Below are 23,261 nucleotides of genomic sequence, written 5' to 3'. Positions count from 1 at the left end.
GATTTGTGTTACGAATTCTAACAAAAAAACAAAGAAAACTCGTACATTTAAATTCATATTATGCTAAATTAGATGATAAACTATCAGTCTAAGGGTAACGTGTTTGAGAATAATATTCACCAATTAGAAACTAATTTCTATGTTTATCGTTTTATTTACATTATTTTGGAAATTAAAAGTGGATAAAATTCAATTTGTGATATGCAGGAACGATCCGTCCCGTTAGGGGGTAATGAAGGGCTACAAGGCTTTAAATTTATTTACACATATCCTAATTTTTAACTTGTTTGAACAGCTCTTAAATATTTAATCCGAATTATCTTAAATATCCGAAACTCCGGTCCGGTGAAAAATTATAATTTTCATTCAAGTTTTTCACTATTGTGATCCACACCATATTACTAATTCACCACTTACCTCATAGTTAATTTAAAAGGTATCAAGAATATATTATTTGTTATTTAAACTAATTTATTTGTAATAATTCAAAGATAAAATTTCCCCATATGATTAATCGACGCGAAATCCATTATGCTATTTGACACGTACTGTATTTGAAACAGTATTAATAATGTAATAGTGTAAACTCATTTGTAGCAAATAAAAATCTTTAACCAATAAAGAATTTGGGTTTTACAAATTTAAATAATTTCTATTAAAAATATTGAAAGTAGAAATGATAACAATTAATTTCAAATGGTTTGATGAATTAAATATAAGGTTGTTGATTTTAATATAGTAGTTTATTTTGCTACATTTTATATATACTGTATTTAATATAGTTTTGTCATTTTACTAAAAATTTTGCTATAATATCAATTATAATTTTGCCATTGCCATTATTTAATAAACTCATTAAATAAGTTTTGCCCAGTAATATTACTATATTAGTTTTTTTCATTCTCTTTTTTTTATTTTTTATATAATTTTTTACAAAGATTTTTTACTAATTCATTTATTATATAATATAGCCTTTTTCTCTTTACTTACTAAGTACATTTGCCAGTTAGATAAAATATAACTTTCAAAAATAATTCATGTAAATAATTCATGTACTTTATATATATATAGTTTCATAATAAAAATACATTACTTTTATGTAAAGGCCAAAAAATATATATATGATATTTATATATAAAACTGAAATTAGGTTTATAAAAAGTCAAAATAGTTAAAATTAATTTGACTTTAGCCCTTTAAAAGCTAAAATAATTGAATTAAATGTTAAATAATTATCTACAATTATTAAAATTTAATAATAAAAGTATTTTAAGAATATTTTGGCATCTGGTAATCAAAATCTGATAATTTATAAATTATTTCAAGATGAATCAAATGGTAGTAAAATCATATTAATAATATTAATATTGACTATTTTATTTTTACTTAAATGTTTATAATAATTATCTTACTATTTAGTAATTCAATTTAATAAACTTTTTTTTTATTTTGTAACTTATTAAATTAAATTATTAATTAGTAAAATAATTATAAAAAACTGTATATTTTTTAAATAAAAATTGTATTAAAATATTATAATATTTTTTATTTAATACTTTTAATACTTTAATTAAATTTTTTTAATTATTAATTAAAGAATAATTCTAGTTAATATTGCAAATAAATTAGTAGATATAAGATAAAACTAATTATTATATGACTTTATAGAACTATTATATATATATTATACTGATATTTTATACATTATGCTTAATATAAGAATTGAATTTATTATAATTGTATTTGTATATAAAATTATACTTTTTATTACATGATTAGTTATATTAATTTAATATTAAAATCTGAATTTAATATTATTTAATATAAAGTTTATAAAGTTTAATTAATATAATAGTTTATAGATATGCTCAATAATAATTATATTATTATTAAATATATCCATACAATAATATACAATTAATTATAAAAAGAATAAAATTAAAAATTCAATTAGATTAAAAGATTATTTTGTATATTTTTATACAATTTTTAAATTAAATATATATAATATTTAATAATTATAATAAAATTCTTGCTTAAAACTATTAAAAAATACTTTTAGAATTTTATTTAAAAATTTTAAAATATTTATACAATAATAATTTATTTTAAAATATATTATTTAAAATTTATATTAAAAAATTTTATTTTAATTTTATTTTAAAATTTTAAAATTTTTAAAAAATTTCTACTAAAATTTATTTTAAAATATAAAAAATTAATTTATTAAAAATAGGATAATTTTATTTATTTATCATATTTTTTAAAATTCTACTACCTCTATAAATCATCTAATAAAAAAAATTATCAAATTATTAGATTATCAGAAATTATAATTAATAAACATCTAGTAATCTAAATAATAATCTGATAATCTAATAATCTGATAATCATTTTATTGAGTGATTTATATGAAAGGTAGCAGAATTTTGAAATCGTATATACTATACCATTCTGAAATTAAGTAGTACCCAAAAATAAGCACCCCGCATTTTGTATAGTATCTGAAAAAAATAAGCAGTATTAATTTAATATTAATTTTTATTATTAAATTTTGTAAATTAGATTAATATTCATTGATTTCAACTAAATTGCAACGAATTTATTAATAAAATTTTGAATTTACAATAAAAGATAATTCAATGCTACACATCATATTATTTAAATTCTAAGCCACTGATTTTCATCAAAATTAATGAATTTGCTATTGCCATATATAGTATTTATATTTAAATTCGTGTTATATCACGTAAATGGCATAATATAACGTTAAACAATCATTGGATGATTATTAAAGTATTTTATATAGACAATTCGTACTAATAGAAGACAATTCAATACTTTATTTAAAAGTATCTGAAATTAAGCACCTCATAGTAAAAAAAGAACTGCTTAATTTTGGAATGGTATGGTAAATATTTAAATACAAATTTCCAAAAAAGTAAATTTTTTATACTAATTATTGAATTTAATATACTTTTCAAATTCCTGTTATCAGCTTTTTGTATAAATTACCTAATAAAAAAATTATCAGACTATTAGATTATTGGAAATTATAACCAATAATAAGCATCTAATAATCTAAATAATAATCTAATAATCTAATAATTTAATAATTTTTTTTATTAGATAATTTAAAAAAGTTAATAATATACTTTAATTGGGTCTGAATCATTTCACCAACAGACGTTTCATTAACACCTAAATGTCACATACATATCACGTGATAAATATGCGTTAAACATCACGCCCAAGTATTGCCATGCATGTACACGTGACCATTACAGGGGGTGAAAAAAATGTGTTGGTGAAATGTCTGTTAGTGAAATGAACGGTTTCCCTTTAATTATTAGAATCAATAATTATGCAAATTGAATTATTAAATATAGAAAATTAGTGATACTAATTAATGTAATTTTTAATTTATCAAATATGCTTTATTCTTATTTTTTAAATAAATGTAAAATCATCACATATATATTAAGTTATTAATTTTAGTACATTAATGGTACATTAAAGTTTATCAATTTACCTTCAATTTTAATAAAATTTTAAATACAGGTATATTAATTTAACTTTTATTAATTCAGATAATTTGAAATATAGTTTTTATATATAATTTTAGATTTTTCAAACACTTATGTTTAATAAAATATATAGTTATGTTAATTAAAATGTTATTATATATGAATGTTATCATCAGTAATAATTTAATTTTAATAAAAATATATCTGATATACAATTATAGGATGAATTTATTAGCAAAATTTAAAAATATATTAATAGGTAATTATTCAAAAATCAAAATAACGGTATTTTATATTATGTAAAAGAAAATTAAAATATAATCAGCAAAATTCATAAAAAGACTGCTACGCTTGTTAACTCTTAAAAAAAAAATATTTGATTTATTAAAAAAAATAATTTATAAACTGTTTTTTTATATTTTAATACAAGTTAGTATATACTTTTTGATATAAAAAACTTTTTTATAGTAGTAACATAAAAATAAATTTAATATTATATAATATTTGTTTAATAATTAGATAACATAAAGTTGTAAAAATAATTTTCATATCACAATCAGTTTTTTTGAACATAACTATCCAGTTTTTTTTTTTTAGAAAAAAATTTTTAGCCATTTATTATTTATTATTCCAGATTAAAAATTTAGTTTATTGGCTTGAATATTAGAAATCTTAAAATATTAACAAGACTAATGGATATAATATAAAATAAAATTGCTTGCCAAAATTTTACAAATCAATATCAAATGTTAAAATGCTTAAGTAATTTTAATATATCACCAATATTGTAATTCTATACTCATTATTCTGCTAAATTCTACAAGAAAATAAAGGAAAAAATATTAGTTATATTCTTAAAATAAAAAAATAAAAATAAAAATACTTATCATTTTATACTTCTAAAAATTGCTAAACTGCCATTTTAGAAGAAGCAGTTATTTCTAAAGGATTTTAGAAAAAAAAAGTAAGTAATAAATTCTAAAAAAAATAAATAAATAAAAAACAAATAAACTAAAGAAAATTAATTTACTGTGAAAAGTCCATCATTTCTATCTTTATTTTTTTTTATTTAAAATATAACTAATATTTTTTTCTTTATTTTCTTGTAGAAATTAGTATCTTTAAACTTCTGTATAATGAGCATTGTAATAACTGAAAATATAATAAATAAATGACGCAGTAAATCCTGTGGCGCAGTAGGTCACATGATATGGTTACACAAGAAGAAATGGTTGGGAATACAAAAGTCACGTGACAAGTCACATGGCGCAGTAAGTGACGGATAAACATTTAGCCGATGGATAAATAATTAGCCAATAAAATTATATTTATAGTTTAGTTTAGTGTAACAAGAAAGTCATATGATAATACATCTTTTATTTCTTATTATTCTTAGAATTTTGATAGAGAGAAAGAGTAGTAGATAGTAGAAATGATTTTCTTAAAATGTATAAATACAAGTGGATTTCGATAGGAAATTCGCAGTTCAATTTTTGGGAAAAATAAAATTTTTAATTCGCCTTTAATAAAAACTAACACATTCTTTTTGCCTTTTTCTTATGAGTAAAAAGTGCCACATTAATTATTTTAATTAATGGTTTATTAATGTTTTGTAACTAAATTTTATTTTAAACCAAGCATAGATATTATACGAACTCAACACGTCGGTGGCAACATACGATATTTTATCTTAATATCCTATGGGCGGCGTGTCACATTTTGGTGCATGCTCTGAGAAAATAAAAGATTGTTGTCTTCATACAAAATCTAAATAAGAAATAAAAGAAAAGTATATGAGAAAATGAAAGAAAAAATCTGTAAAATTGATAAGAAAGGAAAGATGATATGAGAAATCATCAAAGAAATATAAGAAAGGAAAGATGATATGAGAAATCATCAAAGAAATATAAGAAAGGAAGGATGATATGTAAAATCATCAAAGAAATGATAAGATAAGGAAGACTTATCTGAAATATGAGAAAAATGTTACTATATATGAAAAAGGATATAGTAAAAGTAATATTATGAAAAAGGAATATTACGGAATATATGAGAAATGAAATATACGATATATTGAAAAAGTATATATCAAAAAGATGAATGAAATATTCAAGATAAAAAGAAAAAGATTTAAAAATTGAATGAAAATAAAAATTTATAATGAGAATGAATTTTGTGAATAATAAAAAGTTAATAAATGATTGAAAAATTTGAAAAGTATTATAAGAAAAGAAAAGTTATTAGTGACAAACCCGTAAACTACTATACTTCTATGAAGAAGGTAAAGGCAAGCCCGGTATAGGTTACTAAATGAAAAAGAAAATTAAACGATATTGTAAATATAAGAAATATAGAAATGTTGTTATTTAATATACGAAAAATAATTTTATTACAATAAAAGAATGATATGAAAGATTGTAAAAGATAATAATGAATAATATGAAATAAAATGATATAATAAAAGAAATTGTGTAAGCATGTTGCGTAAACGAAATAAAATGTTGTACAAATCACGTGAATAATGTAAATCACGTGATGAAGCGCAGTAAAAGAAATATATAGCTGCCCTGGGCAGAGGTGACTGATTAATAAAAATATAAATGAATAAGAATATAATAGAAGAAATAGTTGTGTCGCCAGGGGCGTTATGTCAACAGAAATTTTAGTACGTTGATCGCTTAAAAATCCGTGGCTATCCAATTATAATAAGAAAATATTAATGAATTATAAAATGAAATGCGAGAAATAAAATAATATGAAATAGATTTGAAATAAATATTTTGGAAGTTAATATAAGAAAAAGATTAAAAGTCATTAAAAGTTTAATGTTGTGTATGGAACTGGGAGGACCCAGTATAAATAAGCCTTTGTTGGTGATCATATTAGTCTGACACTGGGTGGTTCCCCGGTTATAAATAATCCCTAGCCTTGATCACAGTTATTTGTAAGTATAAATAAGAGTACGATTTGGAGGACCCAGTATAAATAAGCCTTTGTTGTTGATCATATTAGTCTGACGTTAGTAGGCGGCCCGTTATAAATAATCCCTAGCTTCTTGATCGCAGTTTATTTGCGCAAGATATAGAAAGTTTATAAAATCGTGATTATAGATTATAAATTATATTATAGAATGTATAAAGAAATTATAGAATCAAAGCTGGAACTTTGAAAATATTAAAATTTAAATTGTATTTTAAAAGAAGTAAAAGATAAAATAGTAATTTAAATGATGATAAAATTTTATAAAATATAAATAAAAGTGAAATTATGAAATGTTTAAATAAATAAAAAAAAAAAATGTCTGATATATATGATGAGTTAGAAGAGATTAAGAATAGACATGAAATAGAGAAACATAATGAACTAAGAAAGGAATATCAAGTAGACCCTTCATGTCTAAAATGTTATAGTACTGATGAAATAGAGATAGGAGATTGGTTTAAAAGATTTTGGAAGATTTTTCAAAAAGTAATATTAGAAGCGATGAGTTATAACAGAAATACATATATGAAATTAATGGAGTACATAGTACTAACAAAAAAGGATGAGGAAGAAAGTTATCCATCTAGTAGAAAGAAAAGAAATAAAGAATTTGAGAAAATAAGAAAAGAAGGAGAAAAACTGTTAGATATAGTTGTAAGGTCAATTAGGTATAGGAATAAACCAGATTATAGAAAAATAGGAATTATATCGGTAATAAAAGTAATATGTGAACATTACATACTGAGTGAAGATAATGAGTATATATTAGACGACCGAACAGAAGAAAATTTATTAGGAAATAAGGAATTGTTAACATATAGATATATTATAGAAGATAACGAATTAGATATAAGATTTGCAAAATTTGAAGAATGGTTAGAAAAAATAGAATCAGTAACTATTAAGAATAAAGGATATGGTACTATGAAAAATTTTAAAGAAATATTACATTTAGAAGAAAATATTGCAGAAGAAGAAAATAGAGAGAAAATCAAGAAGTTTCAGAAAAGTATAACATATCAATGGTGGGATGGAAATAAATATCCAAAACCATGGATGAATGATGATTTAACAGATAAGATAATAGAGAAAATTGTAGAAACAAAAGGTTTTGTTGAAGAACAAAGTGACGTAGGAGAACTAGAAAGTTCAGATGATTTAGGAGAATCAAGTTCAAATGAAGGAGATGAACATATAGAAAGAATATACAGAAATTATTGGTTAGAGAATGGTTATGAAATTGATATTGAAGAAATAAGACGAATAATAAATTTTAAAGTAGAATATGAAATAATAAAAACTAAAGAATTTATGAGTTTTTACAAAACTATTGAAGAATTAGATGATAAAGGAATAGAAGAAGAATTAAGAATATGGCATTATATGTATACAATAGAATGTCCAACGTGTAATAAAATAATATTAAAGAAAGAAGCAATAGAAGCGGTAGAATACAACAAAGAATTTATAGAAAGAATATGTAAAAGTTGTTATGAAAAAGAATTAGAAAATGTAAAAGATGAGAATGAATTAGATGATGAAACAGAAATAGAGAAAAGACTAGAACAGTTAAAAAATCTAATCAAAGTTTTAGAAATTGAAGTTTCCGATGGAGAATTATTAAGATTAATGAGTATGGGATATAGAAATGTTGATATATTAAGTGCAGACTTTATAAGAAAATTTCAAGAATATAAAAATGAATCAGAAAAAGAAATAAAGAGAATATTAGACGAATATTTAAAGAAATTTGAAATTGAAGAAAGTGAAGAAGAAGTTGAAGAAGAAAATGATGATACAGATAATTCGGAAAAGATTGGAGAAATATTAGATCCAGAAGAATATGAGATTCGGGAAGAAAATACTGAAGATTTTAATAAAAATGAATTTGAGAATGAAAATGAAAATGTTATAAATACAGGAGGTTTTGGTTTGAATCAAAATTCAGATTCGAATAATTCATTGAATATTAAAGATTCTGATAACGAAAGTGAAATATCTGATTATAATTTACAAGATTTATTTCAAGAAAATATATTATTAAATATGGCAACAGAAGCACAAATAAGAAGAATAGTAGAAAATGTTACAGGACTCGCACCTAATGCATTAGATAATGCATTAGGAGCAGGACAAACTTTATTAGATAGAATTCAAACTGCAGGAATGGGAGGAATAGTAGGTATGCCAACTTTTAGTGGAAAAGAAGATGAAGATGTTAACGATTGGATTAGACAATTTGAAGTAGCATTTACAGTAAGTGGAAGAACAGAAGGAAATGTTGGAGGAGGTGTATGTAGTCAAAATAAAGCAAATGTAGCAATAACATGTTTAAGAGGAACCGCATTACAATGGTATAATGAAGAAAAAGAAAGAGTAGCAGCTAATTTAGTAAACTGGTGTGATCATAACGATGATAGAAATTTGAAAAACAAATTAATTAATAGATTTACTAGAGAAGATGTTAAAAGAAGAAAAATGATGGAATTGACAAGAATTAAACAAGAAAAAAATGAAAGTGTTGAAGAGTATACTTAGAAGATTTAGATCAATATTGAATTACAACTAGAGGTCAAGCATTACATGATATGTATCAAGTAAATTATTATATTCAAGGGTTAGAACCTACATTAGGGTACCAAGTTAGAAGAAGTAGTCCAACGAATTTAAATGATGCAATTAATACAGCAAGAAGAGAAGAAGAAGCTAAAAATGAATTGATAATGAAAACAACAGGTGTAAATATAGAACAAATAAGACAGGAAAAGAATATAGAAGAAATTTTAAAAAGAAGAAACGAATAAAAAAGAAGAGAATGAAATATATAAGAAAATGCAAAAACCAGTTAATGAAAAAGATATTGATGAATTAAGTAAAGCGTTAGAACAGTTCAGAGCAGAAAAAATAGCTATGGAAGAAACGTTAAATGAAATAAAAAATCAACAAAGAAGAAATATAAATAGAAATACAAATACAAGAAATGCAAGGATCATGAGATGCTATGAATGCAATGAAGTAGGTCATATAAGACCAGAATGTCCACAATTAAGACAAAGAAATAATTATAGAACGCAAAATAATTTTAATAGGAATAATAATGAAAGAAGAAATAATAATAATAATAATAGAAATATAAATTTAATGGATCACGAAAGATATTATGATAATAATAGATATAATGATAATGAATATTATAATAATCACGAAATATATAATTATGAAAAAGAAATATTTCCAACTTTAAGAAGTGGTAGAAAATATGGAAGAGATTTAGATAATGACTATAATGAAATGGAAATTGAAGATGTCCCAATACCACCAAAAAGAGAATATGATATGAAAATGGATATTGATGGTGAAAGAAAAGGAGGATTTTCTAATAAAGAAGATAGAGATAAAGCATATCAATCAAGAAGAAGACATAACCGATGTGAAAGATGTGGAGTAACAGGTCATTTTATAAGAGAATGTCCAAACCCAGGAATGAAAAGAGGAAATAAAAATATTAGAGTACGAGTTAATGTACCACCAGAAAAATATGTAATGGATATGTATAATGAAAAAGCGAATATAACGTATGGACAAATTTACAATGAAAATCCAAAATTTAGAAGAATAGCTAGAAATTATAATGAAGATGATAATGCATGACTACACTCTGGACCAACAAATAAAAAGTGCAGATAATAAAAGTGAAACTAGAGCGATGAAGTGAAGTTATAATAAAAGGAAAATTAGTATCAATAATAATAGATTCAGGGAGCATCAGTTAGTTTAATATCAGATAGATTAAGAAAAGAATTAAATATTCCAATAATAGAAAAGAGTGATATTAGATTTATAATGGCTAATGGAACAAGAGTTGCATCAAAAGGAAAAATAGAAATAACAATAGAAATAAATGAAAATACAAAAATGAAAATAATTATGGACGTAATTGAATCAGTAGAAAAAGAATTAATATTAGGAAATGATGTGTTAAGAGAAAAGAAAGGAATAATAGATTATAATGAAAAGATATTAATATTAAAAGAAGATGGAAAAGATATTGAAATACCAATAGAATATGAAAATAATGACGAAAATATTAATGACGATAATGATAGTGATGATAGTGAAGATGATGATAGTGAAAATGAATATGAAGAAACAAGTGAACGAGAAATATATTTAATAAATAATGAAGAAAAAGGACATATTATAGAGGAAAACTACTAGGTCTTGGCCATAATAATGGAGAGACATTAAAGATGCACAAAGATTGGACAGACGAAATAAAATATAAAGATTTAGAGAAATTACAAGAGAAAGAATTAAAAGATTTAGTTAAAGAATACGAAGATATTTGTATATATGGGGATAAGAAAATAAGTAAAACAAATATAATAGAATGTAATATAAGATTGAAAGATGAAACGCCAATAAATCAAAAAGCATATAGAGAAAGTACAGAAAATAGAGAAATAATAAAAAGAGAAATAGATAAAATGTTAAAAGAAGGAATAATACAAGAATCATGTAGTCCATGGTCGTCACCAGTAGTAATAGTAAATAAGAAGACAGGAGATAAAAGATTTTGTATAGATTTTAGAAAAATAAATCAAATGACTATAACAGACGCATACCCTTTGCCAAGGATAGACGACTTATTAGAAAAATTTAGAGTAGCAAAATGGTTTACAACAATTGATTTAGCAAGTGGATATTGGCAAATAGAGATGAAAGGAGAAGATAAAGAAAAGACAGCATTTATTTGTAGTCAAGGACTATACGAATTTAATGTTATGCCGTTTGGATTAAAAAACGCACCGGCAATATTTCAAAGAACAATGAATAAAATATTTAAAGAATACTTAGATAAATTTATGAACGTATATATAGATGATATTATAATATATTCGAAAAATTGGAACGAACATTTACAACATATAAAGATAGTATTAGAAGAATTAAGAAAAGCGGATATGATGTTAAAATTAAAGAAATGTGAATGGGCGAAAAAGAATGTAGAATATTTAGGACATATAGTAGGAACAGATGGATTAAAACCAGATAATAAGAAAATAGAGAAGATTAAAAATTTAAAACCGCCAAAGAATATCAAACAAATAAGAGAAATAAATGGATTATGTTCATATTATAGAAAATTTGTGAAAGGATATTCAAAAATAGTAAAACCAATAATGGAATTAACGAGAAAGAATGTTCCTTTTGTATGGACAGATAAACAACAAAAAGCATTAGAAGAATTAAAAGAAAAATTAATAAATTATCCGATATTACAACATCCAAATTTTGAAAAAGAATTTATATTAATAACAGATGCATCAGGAGAAGGATTAGGAGCTATATTAGAACAATTAGATGAAAATAATAGAGAAATAGTTATTAGTTATGCAAGTAGAAGTTTAGTAAATGCAGAAAAGAGATATCCGATAACAGAATTAGAATGTTTAGCAGTATTTTGGGGAATAAAATATTTTCATAAATATTTATTTGGAAGAAAATTTAAAGTAATAACAGACCATGCAGCATTAAAAGGATTTATAAGTACATCAAAAGTTTCTAAAGGAAGAAGAGGAAGATGGATGATGGAATTACAACAATATGATTTTGAGATAATACATAGACCAGGAAAAGAAAATAAGAATGCTGATGCGATGTCAAGGTTAATATGAGAAAGATAAAAGTTTAGAAAATAATAAATAGTAATGAATAATGAGATAAATAAAATTAAAAAATGGTTGAAAGAATAGGATTAGAAATATATATATTTATAATTCATACAAATATAAATTATCATTGCATATTATTTGAAGATAAAGAAATAAAATTTATTTTACCATTTGAAAACGAAATAGAAAATTTATTAACAAATGGATGAAAAAGAATATGATAAAATTGTAAAGAATATAGAAAAAGAAGAAAAATACGTACAAGAAAATGGAGTTTTATATAAAATTAAAGATGAAAATAAATTTAGAGTAATAAGAAGATTTGAATTAGAAGGAATAATGTATATGATGCGTGATCATGAATTATCGGCACATTTTGGGATTCAAGCTACATATGAAAAAGTAAAGGAAAAATATTGGTGGAAGAATATGAAACGAGATGTAGAAAAATATGTAAAAAGTTGTGATAATTGTCAAAGAAGAAATAATCCACAAGGGTTACATGAATTACATCCAATAGAAGTAAAAGAACCTTTTCATATGATTGGAATAGATGTAATAGACATTACCAAGAACAGAAGAAGGAAATAAATATATAGTAGTAGCAATAGATTTCTTTACGAAATGGCCAGAAGCAAAAGCAATAAAAGAAGCAAATGCAAAAGAAATATCAAAATTCATTTATGAAGAAATAATTTGTCGACATGGATGTCCAAAGAAAATACTTACAGATAATGGATCGGAATTTAATAATCAATTAACTAAAAATCTTACAGAAAAATTTAATGTTCAACATAAATTCTCGACTCCTTATCACCCTAAAACAAATGGATTAGTAGAACGATTTAATAAAACATTAATAGAATCATTGGCGAAATTAGTAAAAGAAAAGTTAACGATATATAGAAATAGAGAATATGAAGATAAAAATTGGGATCAAAGAATAGCACCAATATTGTTTGCATATAGAAGTAAAATACAGAAATCAAGTAAAATGACACCATTTTATTTGACTTATGGAAGAAGAGTAATATTACCGAATGATGAAGAAGTTAAAGGAATTACAATGATTAAAAGAATAGAACATATAATAGAAGAATTACCAATAAAAAGACATGAAGCAAAGAAGAATATTGAAAAAGCACAAGAACAACAAAAGAAATATCATGACAAAATTGGAAAACGAAAACAAAACTTTCAAATAGGAGATAAAGTATTATACTTTGATGCGGCGAAATACAAAACACATACAGGAAAACTAGAAGAAAAATGGAAGGGACCGTATTATATACATGAAGTAATAATAAATGGATCGTACAAAATTAAAGAATTAAATGGAAGAATTTTAAGAAGACCAGTAAATGGAGAATTATTAAAGGAATATTTTGATAGAGAAATATTTGAACCATATATAGTAATATAATAAGTTTGAGACCCGAATTCGATTCTTAATTTATGGGACATAAATTTTTTAAGAGGAGGATAAATGTAATAACTGAAAATATAATAAATAAATGACGCAGTAAATCCTGTGGCGCAGTAGGTCACATGATATGGTTACACAAGAAGAAATGGTTGGGAATACAAAAGTCACGTGACAAGTCACATGGCGCAGTAAGTGACGGATAAACATTTAGCCGATGGATAAATAATTAGCCAATAAAATTATATTTATAGTTTAGTTTAGTGTAACAAGAAAGTCATATGATAATACATCTTTTATTTCTTATTATTCTTAGAATTTTGATAGAGAGAAAGAGTAGTAGATAGTAGAAATGATTTTCTTAAAATGTATAAATACAAGTGGATTTCGATAGGAAATTCTGCAGTTCAATTTTTGGGAAAAATAAAATTTTTAATTCGCCTTTAATAAAAACTAACACATTCTTTTTGCCTTTTTCTTATGAGTAAAAAGTGCCACATTAATTATTTTAATTAATGGTTTATTAATGTTTTGTAACTAAATTTTATTTTAAACCTAAAGATAGATATTATACGAACTCAACACGTCGGTGGCAACATACGATATTTTATCTTAATATCCTATGGGTGGCGTGTCACAGCATATATGCATTTAAATTGAAGTTTAAGTAGTATATTATAATTATTAAATTATACTTCTCCGCTAATTAATTACGTTGTATTTCGGCGAACGGACCAATTCACTATTTATTATAAAATTACTATGAATTAATTACGTCTGTCAAAATACATTACGTCTGTCAAAATAAATTTAATTAGTATTTTGTCATTTTGACGAAAAGTATATATTAAATAGGAAGGTTAAAACTGCAAAGCAGTTTGAATAATATCTTAACCACTATATCTAATAATAACTGTATTATTATATAGATACTAATGATTATGCTTTTATTTTTTATATTTATTATATTATTTAAAAGAAAATTTCTTAATTTATATAGGATGTTTATATACATATCATATAACTTTATTAAAAAGTTATGTAAAAATAAATAAAAATATGCAATATATGTATTTTTATCTATTCTGCAAGTTTATTTAAAGTGTCAAAGTTAATTTTGAATATTAATTTTAATTTATTTAACAAATTCTTTTATTTTTTTATTTTTTCATTAAATTTAACTCTATTTAGAGTTGCAATCCGTCAATTCGTAAATAAATACATTTCTGTCATTCTATGAATATTAAGTCAATAAAAAGAATATTTTTTTTTTGAGATATCTTATGAATATCTATCAATACATAATATGATAAAAAAAAATTGTCTTCAAAAATAAAAGTAAAGAGAAAAATTAAAACGGATTGAAATTCATCTGGATTGGATGGAAAATCAATCCGTTTTTATTTTCTCTTTTTTTTTGTATTAAATAGTAATTTTTTAAATTACTAGATTGTGCATTGGAATGCAGTTTTATAATATATAAAAAACAATTTAATCTTTATTAATTAAAATCCATGTATAATTGCCAAAATGTGCCTTTTCAGATTCATCCGGATCGTAACTCTAACTCTGTCTAATATTAAATGATCAGCATAGAAATTTTACTTTTTTGAAAACCCATATTTAAATACTTTATGTACAAATAGAAATTGTCTATTTAAAATATCACAAATAAAGCAAATAAATTTGAAAAGTAAAAAAAATAAGACATTATATACCTTTAATTTATCATTGCTTTATTTTACTTTTTTTTTTGTTTTCTAATAATATCTATATTTTATATTTTAGAATAGTTTAAAAACTTCTACTTTCTAATAAAAAAATTGAATTTTATCATAAATTTTCAAAAGTTAAAAATACAATTAATATGACAAATAATTGGATAAGTTTGTTAAAGAAGTTTTAAAAAGAATAATTATATATTGGTCAAATTCAAAAAGTAGAAAATAAACAAGTTTTAATTGTTTTAATTGAACAATTGTATCTTATTTTACTAATATAAATAAAAAAATAGTTCTAACTATTCTATTAATTCTAGTAGTTTCTTTTACAACTATTAACCACTTTTTTCAATATAATTCAAAAATTAAAAGTATTGATTTATATAATAATATTCATTTTAAAAAGATAAGAAAAGTTGTAGATGGAAAGATTAAATATTTTTCTAATAATGGCAAAGGTGAAATTAAAGGATCAGACTTATTAAAAGTTAATTATGATAGGAAATATACATTACTTAATGCAACTGATTTTGTTAAAAGTAAAAATAATGGATACACTGTTTTAATTTATTGTTTTAAGAATAATCAACATGATAATATATATGTGTGGATAGATAACATATGTATAATTTGCAGTATCTTATACTTATACTTCAGACAATAATCAGAAAAAATAATTATTAGATAAAGTTTCTGGCAAATTTGTTTATATATTATTACAAAATTATAAAAAGTTTCTTCAGTATTTTGTATAAATAAATTATCAAAAAGATAGATAGTAAAGTTGACTTAACTGTAAAATTCCAGGTTTTTCTTACTAATAGAGATAAACTAATTCAGATTATTTACTATTAAAAAAGTAATGCAGACTTTTTCAGAAATTCATACAGATCTTGAATGAAAAAATTACATTATTTCCTATATAAAAGTAATTATGGACTATAGTAAAAGTTTTGTAAAATCTTTCTTTAAAAGAATATGGTATTTAAAATAAAAAAAATAAGAGTTTAGTAAGTATTGAAATCAATTATAGCTTTTTTCTTTGTAACTCTAATAAGTTTTTTATTTGTTTTTTAAATTTTTTCTGTAATTTTAAATAAATGAATAATTATTAATATTTATATACAGTAAATAACTGTTATATTTTACTTAAAATATTATATTAGATAGTATAACAAATTTTTTTTAATTAACTATTATAAATATAATTTTAATTTTAAAAATATACTTTCACTTTTTCTTTAGACTTTAGAGGAATAGAATTCTAACGTTATAAAAGAAGTTGAAAGATCACATGTTCATTATAAATGTGATCGTCACTTCACTTTCTGTTTGTTTCCTCTGTTCCCTATTAATAATTATTTTTAGAATCCTTTAAAAAGTAAAATCGGGTAATAAACATACAATAAACCTCTCCTTAAAAAAATTATAAATACAGTGATTTCCTTGATTTCCTTTTAAAAAAAATATTTTAAATTTTAATTTTTTTAACAATGAATTTTCTAAAAAAAAGACAAACATCGTCTAAATCAAATTCAACAAAAACAACAATAAGTGTATTTTCTTTTTCAAATAAATCAAATAAATCATCATCATCATTTATGAAATTTTTAAAATTTAGGAAAAAGGATCCTAAAATTATTTCTAAAAATTCATTATTTAATATAACAATAAATATTACTGATATTTTTGGTATAGGAATCTTATTTACAACAATATCAACTTTATTAAATAAACATTTTGAATTTCTTTCACAACAACCTAATTTTATTAGATGGTTTATAATAATTTGGGAAATGATAATTATATCTTTATGTATATTATATTTTGGGAAAATACTTGATGTTATATCGATTATAATTAGATTGGCAGATGATGGAATTAGGATTATAATAAGCATTTTAAGTTTACCATTTAAGATAACTTTTAATTTATAGGAAATCTCGAGTTTGTACATTTATTACAATAATTTGAGGAACTCTCGTGTATTCATATCAACAGATCATGAACGCTAATGCTGTTTAATTATAACATTTTACTTATGGAAGAACATCGAGTTCTCGTAGCTAATTATATCATGTTTTACTTATGGAAAAACAACTATTTTCAAATGAGTTCTCGTAACAGACGAATGGGACAAATCATCGACGATGTGTTTATGGAATTACAAGACAATATATATCTGCTTGATTCAAAAATGCTTCAGCTCTTAATAAATTTATTAGTGAGAAATTGGAAAAAAGCTGAGGATTATCGATGCTTATTTTGCGAACTGGTTTGGAAGAGTGATTTTGAGGAGCTGGACTTCGGAGTTCGGAGGTATTGTCTTCTGAACCTTGACTTGGGTTTGAAGCGTTTGGAAGGCACTCTTTACAACACCTTCACAATGATCGTTCGCCACTACTTGGATTATTTCTAATTAAAAAAAAAACTTTTTTCCAAATCCTCAGATCAGCGCAATACTTTATCTGGCATTTTTCATCAAATTTATTTCGCTATTCATTACATTACATGATCTAATGACACGGGAAGAGTAGAGGAGCAAACTTCCAGGAGATTTACGTTTTCGGTATACCGCGCAATACTTTATCTGGCATTTTTCATCAAATTTACTTCGCTATTCATTACATTACATGATCTAACAATATGGACGGGAGGAGTAGAGGAGCAAACTTCCAGGAGATTTATGTTTTCGGTGTACCGCTCGACAGTGCGAGCAAAGATTCCGAAATTTGGTTTACTTGGAACTTTTTTCCAAATCCTCAGATCAGCGCAATACTTTATCTGGCATTTTTCATCAAATTTACTTCGCTATTCATTACATTACATGATCCAATGATATGAACGTGAGGAATAGAGGAGCAAACTGCCAGGTGGCTCTACCGAGATTTACGATTTCGGTGTTCTCAAACTTTTTCTCTCTCTAGAAAAACCTTATCGCTTTAAATAATTATCTCCAAAATGACGACTAAATTGTATGGTTGGAATTTTAATGTTAGTAAAGCAATAATAAAATAAAGATAATATTTAGAATTTTGTGGAATGGAGGAATGGGAGCAGTAGAAGTCGTTGGACCAGAACTGGCCAGCGGTATTATCGGACTTTCAAAACTAGGTTCTGGGAGCGAATATATATTCCACGATGAATGCGGAAATGTTATATATATGAATAATTTGAAGGAACTTGTAATTTGGTTACTTAGTGTAATTGGTTAATTGGTGTAATTTGAAGCTACTTAGAATATTTTGAATTTGAAGCTATTTAGAATAATTTGAAGGAACTTGGTTAATTGATGTAATTTGAAGCTATTTAGAATAATTTGAAGGAACTTGGTTAATTGATGTAATTTGAAGCTACTAGAATAATTCGGTTAATTAGTGTAATTTGAAGCTACTTAGAATAATTTGAAAGAACTTGGTTAATTGAGGTAATTTGAAGCTACTAGAATAATTCGGTTAATTGGTTGATTAGTGTAATTTGAAGCTACTTAAAATAATTTGAAAGAACTTGGTTAATTGATGTAATTTGAAGCTACTAGAATAATTCGGTTAATTAGTGTAATTTGAAGCTACTTGAAATAATTGAAGGAACTTGGTTAATTAGTTGCAAATTAATAAGAAAATTGCTTTATCAAATGCTTTAATTTCAAATTTTTTTTTTTTCAGTATCTATTCCATAATTATAAATCATAACATCATAACATCACCCAAGTTATAAATAATCTAACTGATTAAATTATCAATAGATAGAAAGTTAAGAAAAAAAAAATAGTTGATGTAAATTATTATTGATCTATTTATTTAGTAAATATAAAAACGGAACAATAAAGTTATTAAATTATTATTAGACAAATCCATTTTCTTTTTTATTATTATACATACTTTTTTTAAAAAAATTATTATTTTTTTTTAAAAAAAAAAAATAATTTTTCGTCAAATTTCTGAAACTTTCTCTCTTATAATTATTTTCCTCTGATTAATTATTTCCTCCAATTATTATTATTTAAAAATTCTCCAAAAACTCATTTATCCAATGTCGTAATAAAACTAATCATCTTTGAACACAGAAACACGAGAACTTTCAACACGTTCTATTTTACCAAATCTTGAAAATGGCAGTAATATGTAAGAAACTTTAGCATTAATCAATGCTAATGGTACCTATAATAAAAATAACTCTTGTAAATCATCATTAACTTTTTTTCAATTTATATGTACCAAAATAGTAACACGGTTATGGCCACGACTGGCGAAATTAATTATCATATGTCGTCTTAATGTCGTGATGCCGTAATATTTTTATGGTTATGGCATTGACATACACAGTGAAATTCGATATACCGGATCCTCGATAATCTTGATTGGGATTATCATAACGTATAATTAATTTACCCTCGATATAAGATATAACGGATTTTTGACAAATTTTATTAATGGAACGAAATGGTTCCATTATATCGAATTTCACTATGTATATCATAACACTGACTCAAGAATTTTCGACAACACTTATAAATTAATGCTTCTTACCGGTCCATATTCATTACTATCTTTACTATGAAAGATATCATCACCTTCAATCCAACAATGTCCCTTTGGTATTTTAACAAATTTATCAGGATGAGGAAGTGTGGTGAATACCGTATCACCTTCTAATGCGATTATTCTTTTTGTTATCACACGATCTGGATCATCTGGTGCACTTTTTATAAAAATAAATCAAATAAATTTCAAGATACAAAAAAAAAACGCGTTTTTTTTTAAAAAAAATTTTAATTGAAAATACTTACAATAACGTTACCACATCACCTCTTACATATTCATGTGTAACAGCTATCCAACGATTTAATAAAACAACATCTCTACGGAGTTTGTTTGAATCAGGGTTAAACGTTGGCTAAATTTTTAGATAAGTTTTGATATTTTATTTTTATTTATGTTTTTTTTTTAAGGCCAGTTTTTTTTTTGGTTAATATAAATCATATAAATCACAAAAAAAAATGGATGACCATATTTATTTTATTATTGTTATTTATTACTAGTTCGAACACTAAATTTCGTTATAATTATTAAAAAAGTTACTATATACTATATTGTATATTGTATACCAAATTTATTAAAAGATACCTGCATAGACCTTCCTTGAATAGAACCTATACTAAAACCATGTTCAACAAAAAATAAAATCACAGGACCCCAAGCTGCTGCTCTAATAAAGGTTCGTACATTAAAATTATGAAAAAGGTTTAACATTATTATAATTAGGAAAGGAAAAAAAAAAAAAAATTTAAAAAAAATTGTTCACGTGTAAATATACACAATACCTGATCAAATCTTGATTATCATTTTTCAGGGAGGTATTTAATGACATCAGTCTTACATCTCTATAAAAAAAACTCTCACAGTTTTTTATAACGCACTTTTGTCAATTCCTTTTTGAAATTTTCACCCCAGTTATTTTAATATCATGGATCGTAATGAATACCTCTCGTTTGTTGAAGATTATGAACAAAGAACAAAACAATACGTAAAACCTAGAGAAGAAGAACAAGAACCATCAACATTAACAGTTCAACAAGAAGAGACAACATTTCCAGCAGAGATTCAACGTATAAAGGAAACATTATTGGAAACAAGTAAACATTTATTATTTATTTCTGAAGGGGAGGAACCATATGAATTTATTTTTATACCAAAAGAAGATATAACTGAATTACCAGAAGATTGTACACAATTTAAATCTTTAATAAAACAACAAGATAATAATAATTTGATGATAGCGGAAGAAGAACTTTCTTCTTCAGAGAGTAATAATGTATTAAAATTTCAAGAATTTTTTGATCCTTTTACTTCTGAATTTGCAGAAGATCCTTATGGACAAAAAGATGGGTATAAAGAATTACAAAAAATTATTGAAGCTACTTTTCATGGTAAAGAAAATGTCAAAGTTTATAAAATTGGGGATTATAGAAGAGTTGGAGTTTATTTAGTAGGAGTAATTAAAGGAGTTGGAATTGCTGGTTTGAAAACCTTTAGTATTGAGACGTGATTAGTGAAATGTGTAGTAACTATTATGGTAGATTTATTGATCTTATTATTAGTATACAACTATAGTAACTATAGTAACTACAGTATAACTATAGTATGATTATTATTATTAAAAGATATGATAATGATATAACTGGTTTAAAATCTTTTGATCTTTAAAATTTTTTAATTTTTTTTTATCATGTAATTATTAATTATCAAGGAGACCGATAAAAAAAGATTTAAAAATTTGTAAACTTCATAAAGTATGCATGGGAATGCGTGAAGTACATCAAAATATCAAAATATGCATCAATTAAATTTAAGATCAACTCAAATATTATTTCTTGGCGAAATTATTAAAAAAGAAATGATAAAAAGGAATGATAGAAATTCCTTCATAAATCACTTAGTTGAGTTAGTTTCATAATGAATTTTTTTTTTCTAATCATATTCTTACACATAAAAGATTCATAAATGCAAAGTAAATCAGGAGGAGAATCACACCGCATTATCAAATTATCAGGAATTATTTGAAAATATTTGAAATTTTTTTTGTTACACGATAATCCATAACCGCGTATTCATTAACAATTTCTCTAAATGAAATAATAAACTTAGAATGTAAATAAGGCTGAATAATGAAAAAAAAAAAAAACAATAATAATAATAAAAATTTCTTTGTAATTATTAAGTCACAATAATAAGTCACATATTTTTTTCATTATAAATTCTCCTTTTTTGAAAAAAAAATGGGGGAATGTAAGAAATGTAAGAAATGTAAAGTCGGAAAGTCGGAATCCATAGTCGGAACTTTAATATAAGGTCGATTGATAATTGATAATTTTGAAATTATGATTCGTGATCTTTGCTACGTAATAAATAATAATAAATCAAGGTACACCAGCAAAAAAAAAAAATTCTTGTAAAAAATTAAAAAATTCACCATCACCTAAATCTGGTACAAATGTCAAAGAGATCATACCAATCATAGTTCATTTAAATTAATTAATCGTTAACATATACAATAAAAAGATCATGAAAAAAAACCGAGAGTTCGTGACACAAGTGCACCATGCACATGGAAGTTGATCAAAAAAGAGATAAACTTGGTTCTACCCTTACCCGAAAGAACTTTTTTATTTTTTTTAAGTCTTACCGTTCGTCTTACGTATCATATATATAATTTATATAATTTATTTATTACACTTTACAATCTTACACCGTAATCATATTTGTTTTTATGACCATAAATGAATTTTTTTTCCTTACATAAATGAATTTTACATAAATAATTATTTAATATTTGAAAATAATTAATTATACAGGATTTTTTGTTCAAAAAAGTTCATCAACATTGGTTACATGAACAAAAAAGTTTAGAAAGATTTACAAAAGAATATAATATAATAAATATATTTGTATATTTGTTACAAATACAACAGGTTTACCGAACCAATCGGTAAAAGGTTTGCAAAAGCGGTTTAAATAAATTAAACATTTCGTGTAATTTTTAATTTAATAAATAATGCAATTAAATTTTCGTTTGACAAAAAAATCAAAAATAGTAACGAATTATACGATGATCATCTTAACTTAACATGGTATTCATGTTTCCCGCATGTAATAAATTTCATTTCTTTTTTACATAGATGGTATTTTTTTTTATTATGTATGCACAATTTTTGGTCTCACCAGTTAATTTTTTCTATTTACCCTAAAAAAAAAAAATAAATTTTACTAATTAAAGTAAATTATCATTGAACGAAACCTAAATTGGTATACAAAAATTTATTTCGTGAACATAATAAACCTTTTTGATGCAAAGTTAACATAATATTTGCATATGTTATTTGATCAAAAAATATTAAAAAAGGATTATCGAGATTTACAATTAAATTAACAAG

The 23,261-nt window shown here is 23.6% G+C and overlaps 5 protein-coding genes across 5 annotated transcripts; 4 read left to right on the top strand and 1 right to left on the bottom strand.

Moving 5' to 3' along the window:
- Positions 1–9,097: 9,097 nt before the first annotated feature.
- Positions 9,098–9,313, top strand: OCT59_020732 (uncharacterized protein; the record flags this gene model as incomplete). The annotated part of the gene is made up of 1 exon (XM_066149373.1): positions 9,098–9,313. One exon carries the CDS (start codon positions 9,098–9,100, stop codon positions 9,311–9,313), a length of 216 nt encoding a protein of 71 aa, XP_065990284.1.
- Positions 9,314–9,341: 28 nt separating this feature from the next.
- On the top strand, positions 9,342–10,160 carry OCT59_020731 (uncharacterized protein; the record flags this gene model as incomplete). Its single annotated transcript, XM_066149372.1, has 1 exon — positions 9,342–10,160. The coding sequence occupies one exon, from the start codon at positions 9,342–9,344 to the stop codon at positions 10,158–10,160; it is 819 nt and encodes a 272-aa protein (XP_065990283.1).
- Positions 10,161–10,352: 192 nt separating this feature from the next.
- OCT59_020730 (uncharacterized protein) lies at positions 10,353–10,727 on the top strand (the record flags this gene model as incomplete). Its single annotated transcript, XM_066149371.1, has 1 exon — positions 10,353–10,727. One exon carries the CDS (start codon positions 10,353–10,355, stop codon positions 10,725–10,727), a length of 375 nt encoding a protein of 124 aa, XP_065990282.1.
- Positions 10,728–18,929: 8,202 nt separating this feature from the next.
- Positions 18,930–20,590, bottom strand: OCT59_020729 (uncharacterized protein). The gene is made up of 4 exons (XM_025321884.2): positions 20,455–20,590; positions 20,118–20,224; positions 19,858–20,029; positions 18,930–19,488 (listed from the first exon to the last, which is right to left on the bottom strand). Exons 1-4 carry the CDS (start codon positions 20,578–20,580, stop codon positions 19,375–19,377), a joined length of 519 nt encoding a protein of 172 aa, XP_025167732.2. The 5' UTR covers positions 20,581–20,590; the 3' UTR covers positions 18,930–19,374.
- A 131-nt stretch (positions 20,591–20,721) lies between these two features.
- Positions 20,722–21,998, top strand: OCT59_020728 (uncharacterized protein). The gene has a single exon (XM_025321883.2). It carries the CDS (start codon positions 20,795–20,797, stop codon positions 21,374–21,376), a length of 582 nt encoding a protein of 193 aa, XP_025167731.1. The 5' UTR covers positions 20,722–20,794; the 3' UTR covers positions 21,377–21,998.
- The last annotated feature ends 1,263 nt before the right edge of the window (positions 21,999–23,261 follow it).

The sequence above is a fragment of the Rhizophagus irregularis genome, chromosome 3 (genome assembly GCF_026210795.1).
Source record: "Rhizophagus irregularis chromosome 3, complete sequence".
NCBI classification, from domain to species: domain Eukaryota; kingdom Fungi; phylum Glomeromycota; class Glomeromycetes; order Glomerales; family Glomeraceae; genus Rhizophagus; species Rhizophagus irregularis.
The sequence above is the reverse complement of the archived record's forward strand: the minus strand, read 5'-3'. Positions and strand labels throughout refer to the sequence as shown.

What these genes read in the sequence shown, in the direction of transcription:
- OCT59_020729 (XM_025321884.2), bottom strand. Translation starts at nt 20,580, where the DNA reads ATGTTAAACCTTTTTCATAATTTTAATGTACGAACCTTTATTAGAGCA. An exon ending in GGTGATGTGGTAACGTTATT is followed by an intron (nt 20,030 to 20,117) that starts GTAAGTATTTTC and finishes TTTTATAAAAAG; the next exon opens with TGCACCAGATGATCCAGATC. An exon ending in ATAGTAATGAATATGGACCG is followed by an intron (nt 19,489 to 19,857) that starts GTAAGAAGCATT and finishes TTTTTATTATAG; the next exon opens with GTACCATTAGCATTGATTAA.
- OCT59_020728 (XM_025321883.2), top strand. Translation starts at nt 20,795, where the DNA reads ATGGATCGTAATGAATACCTCTCGTTTGTTGAAGATTATGAACAAAGA.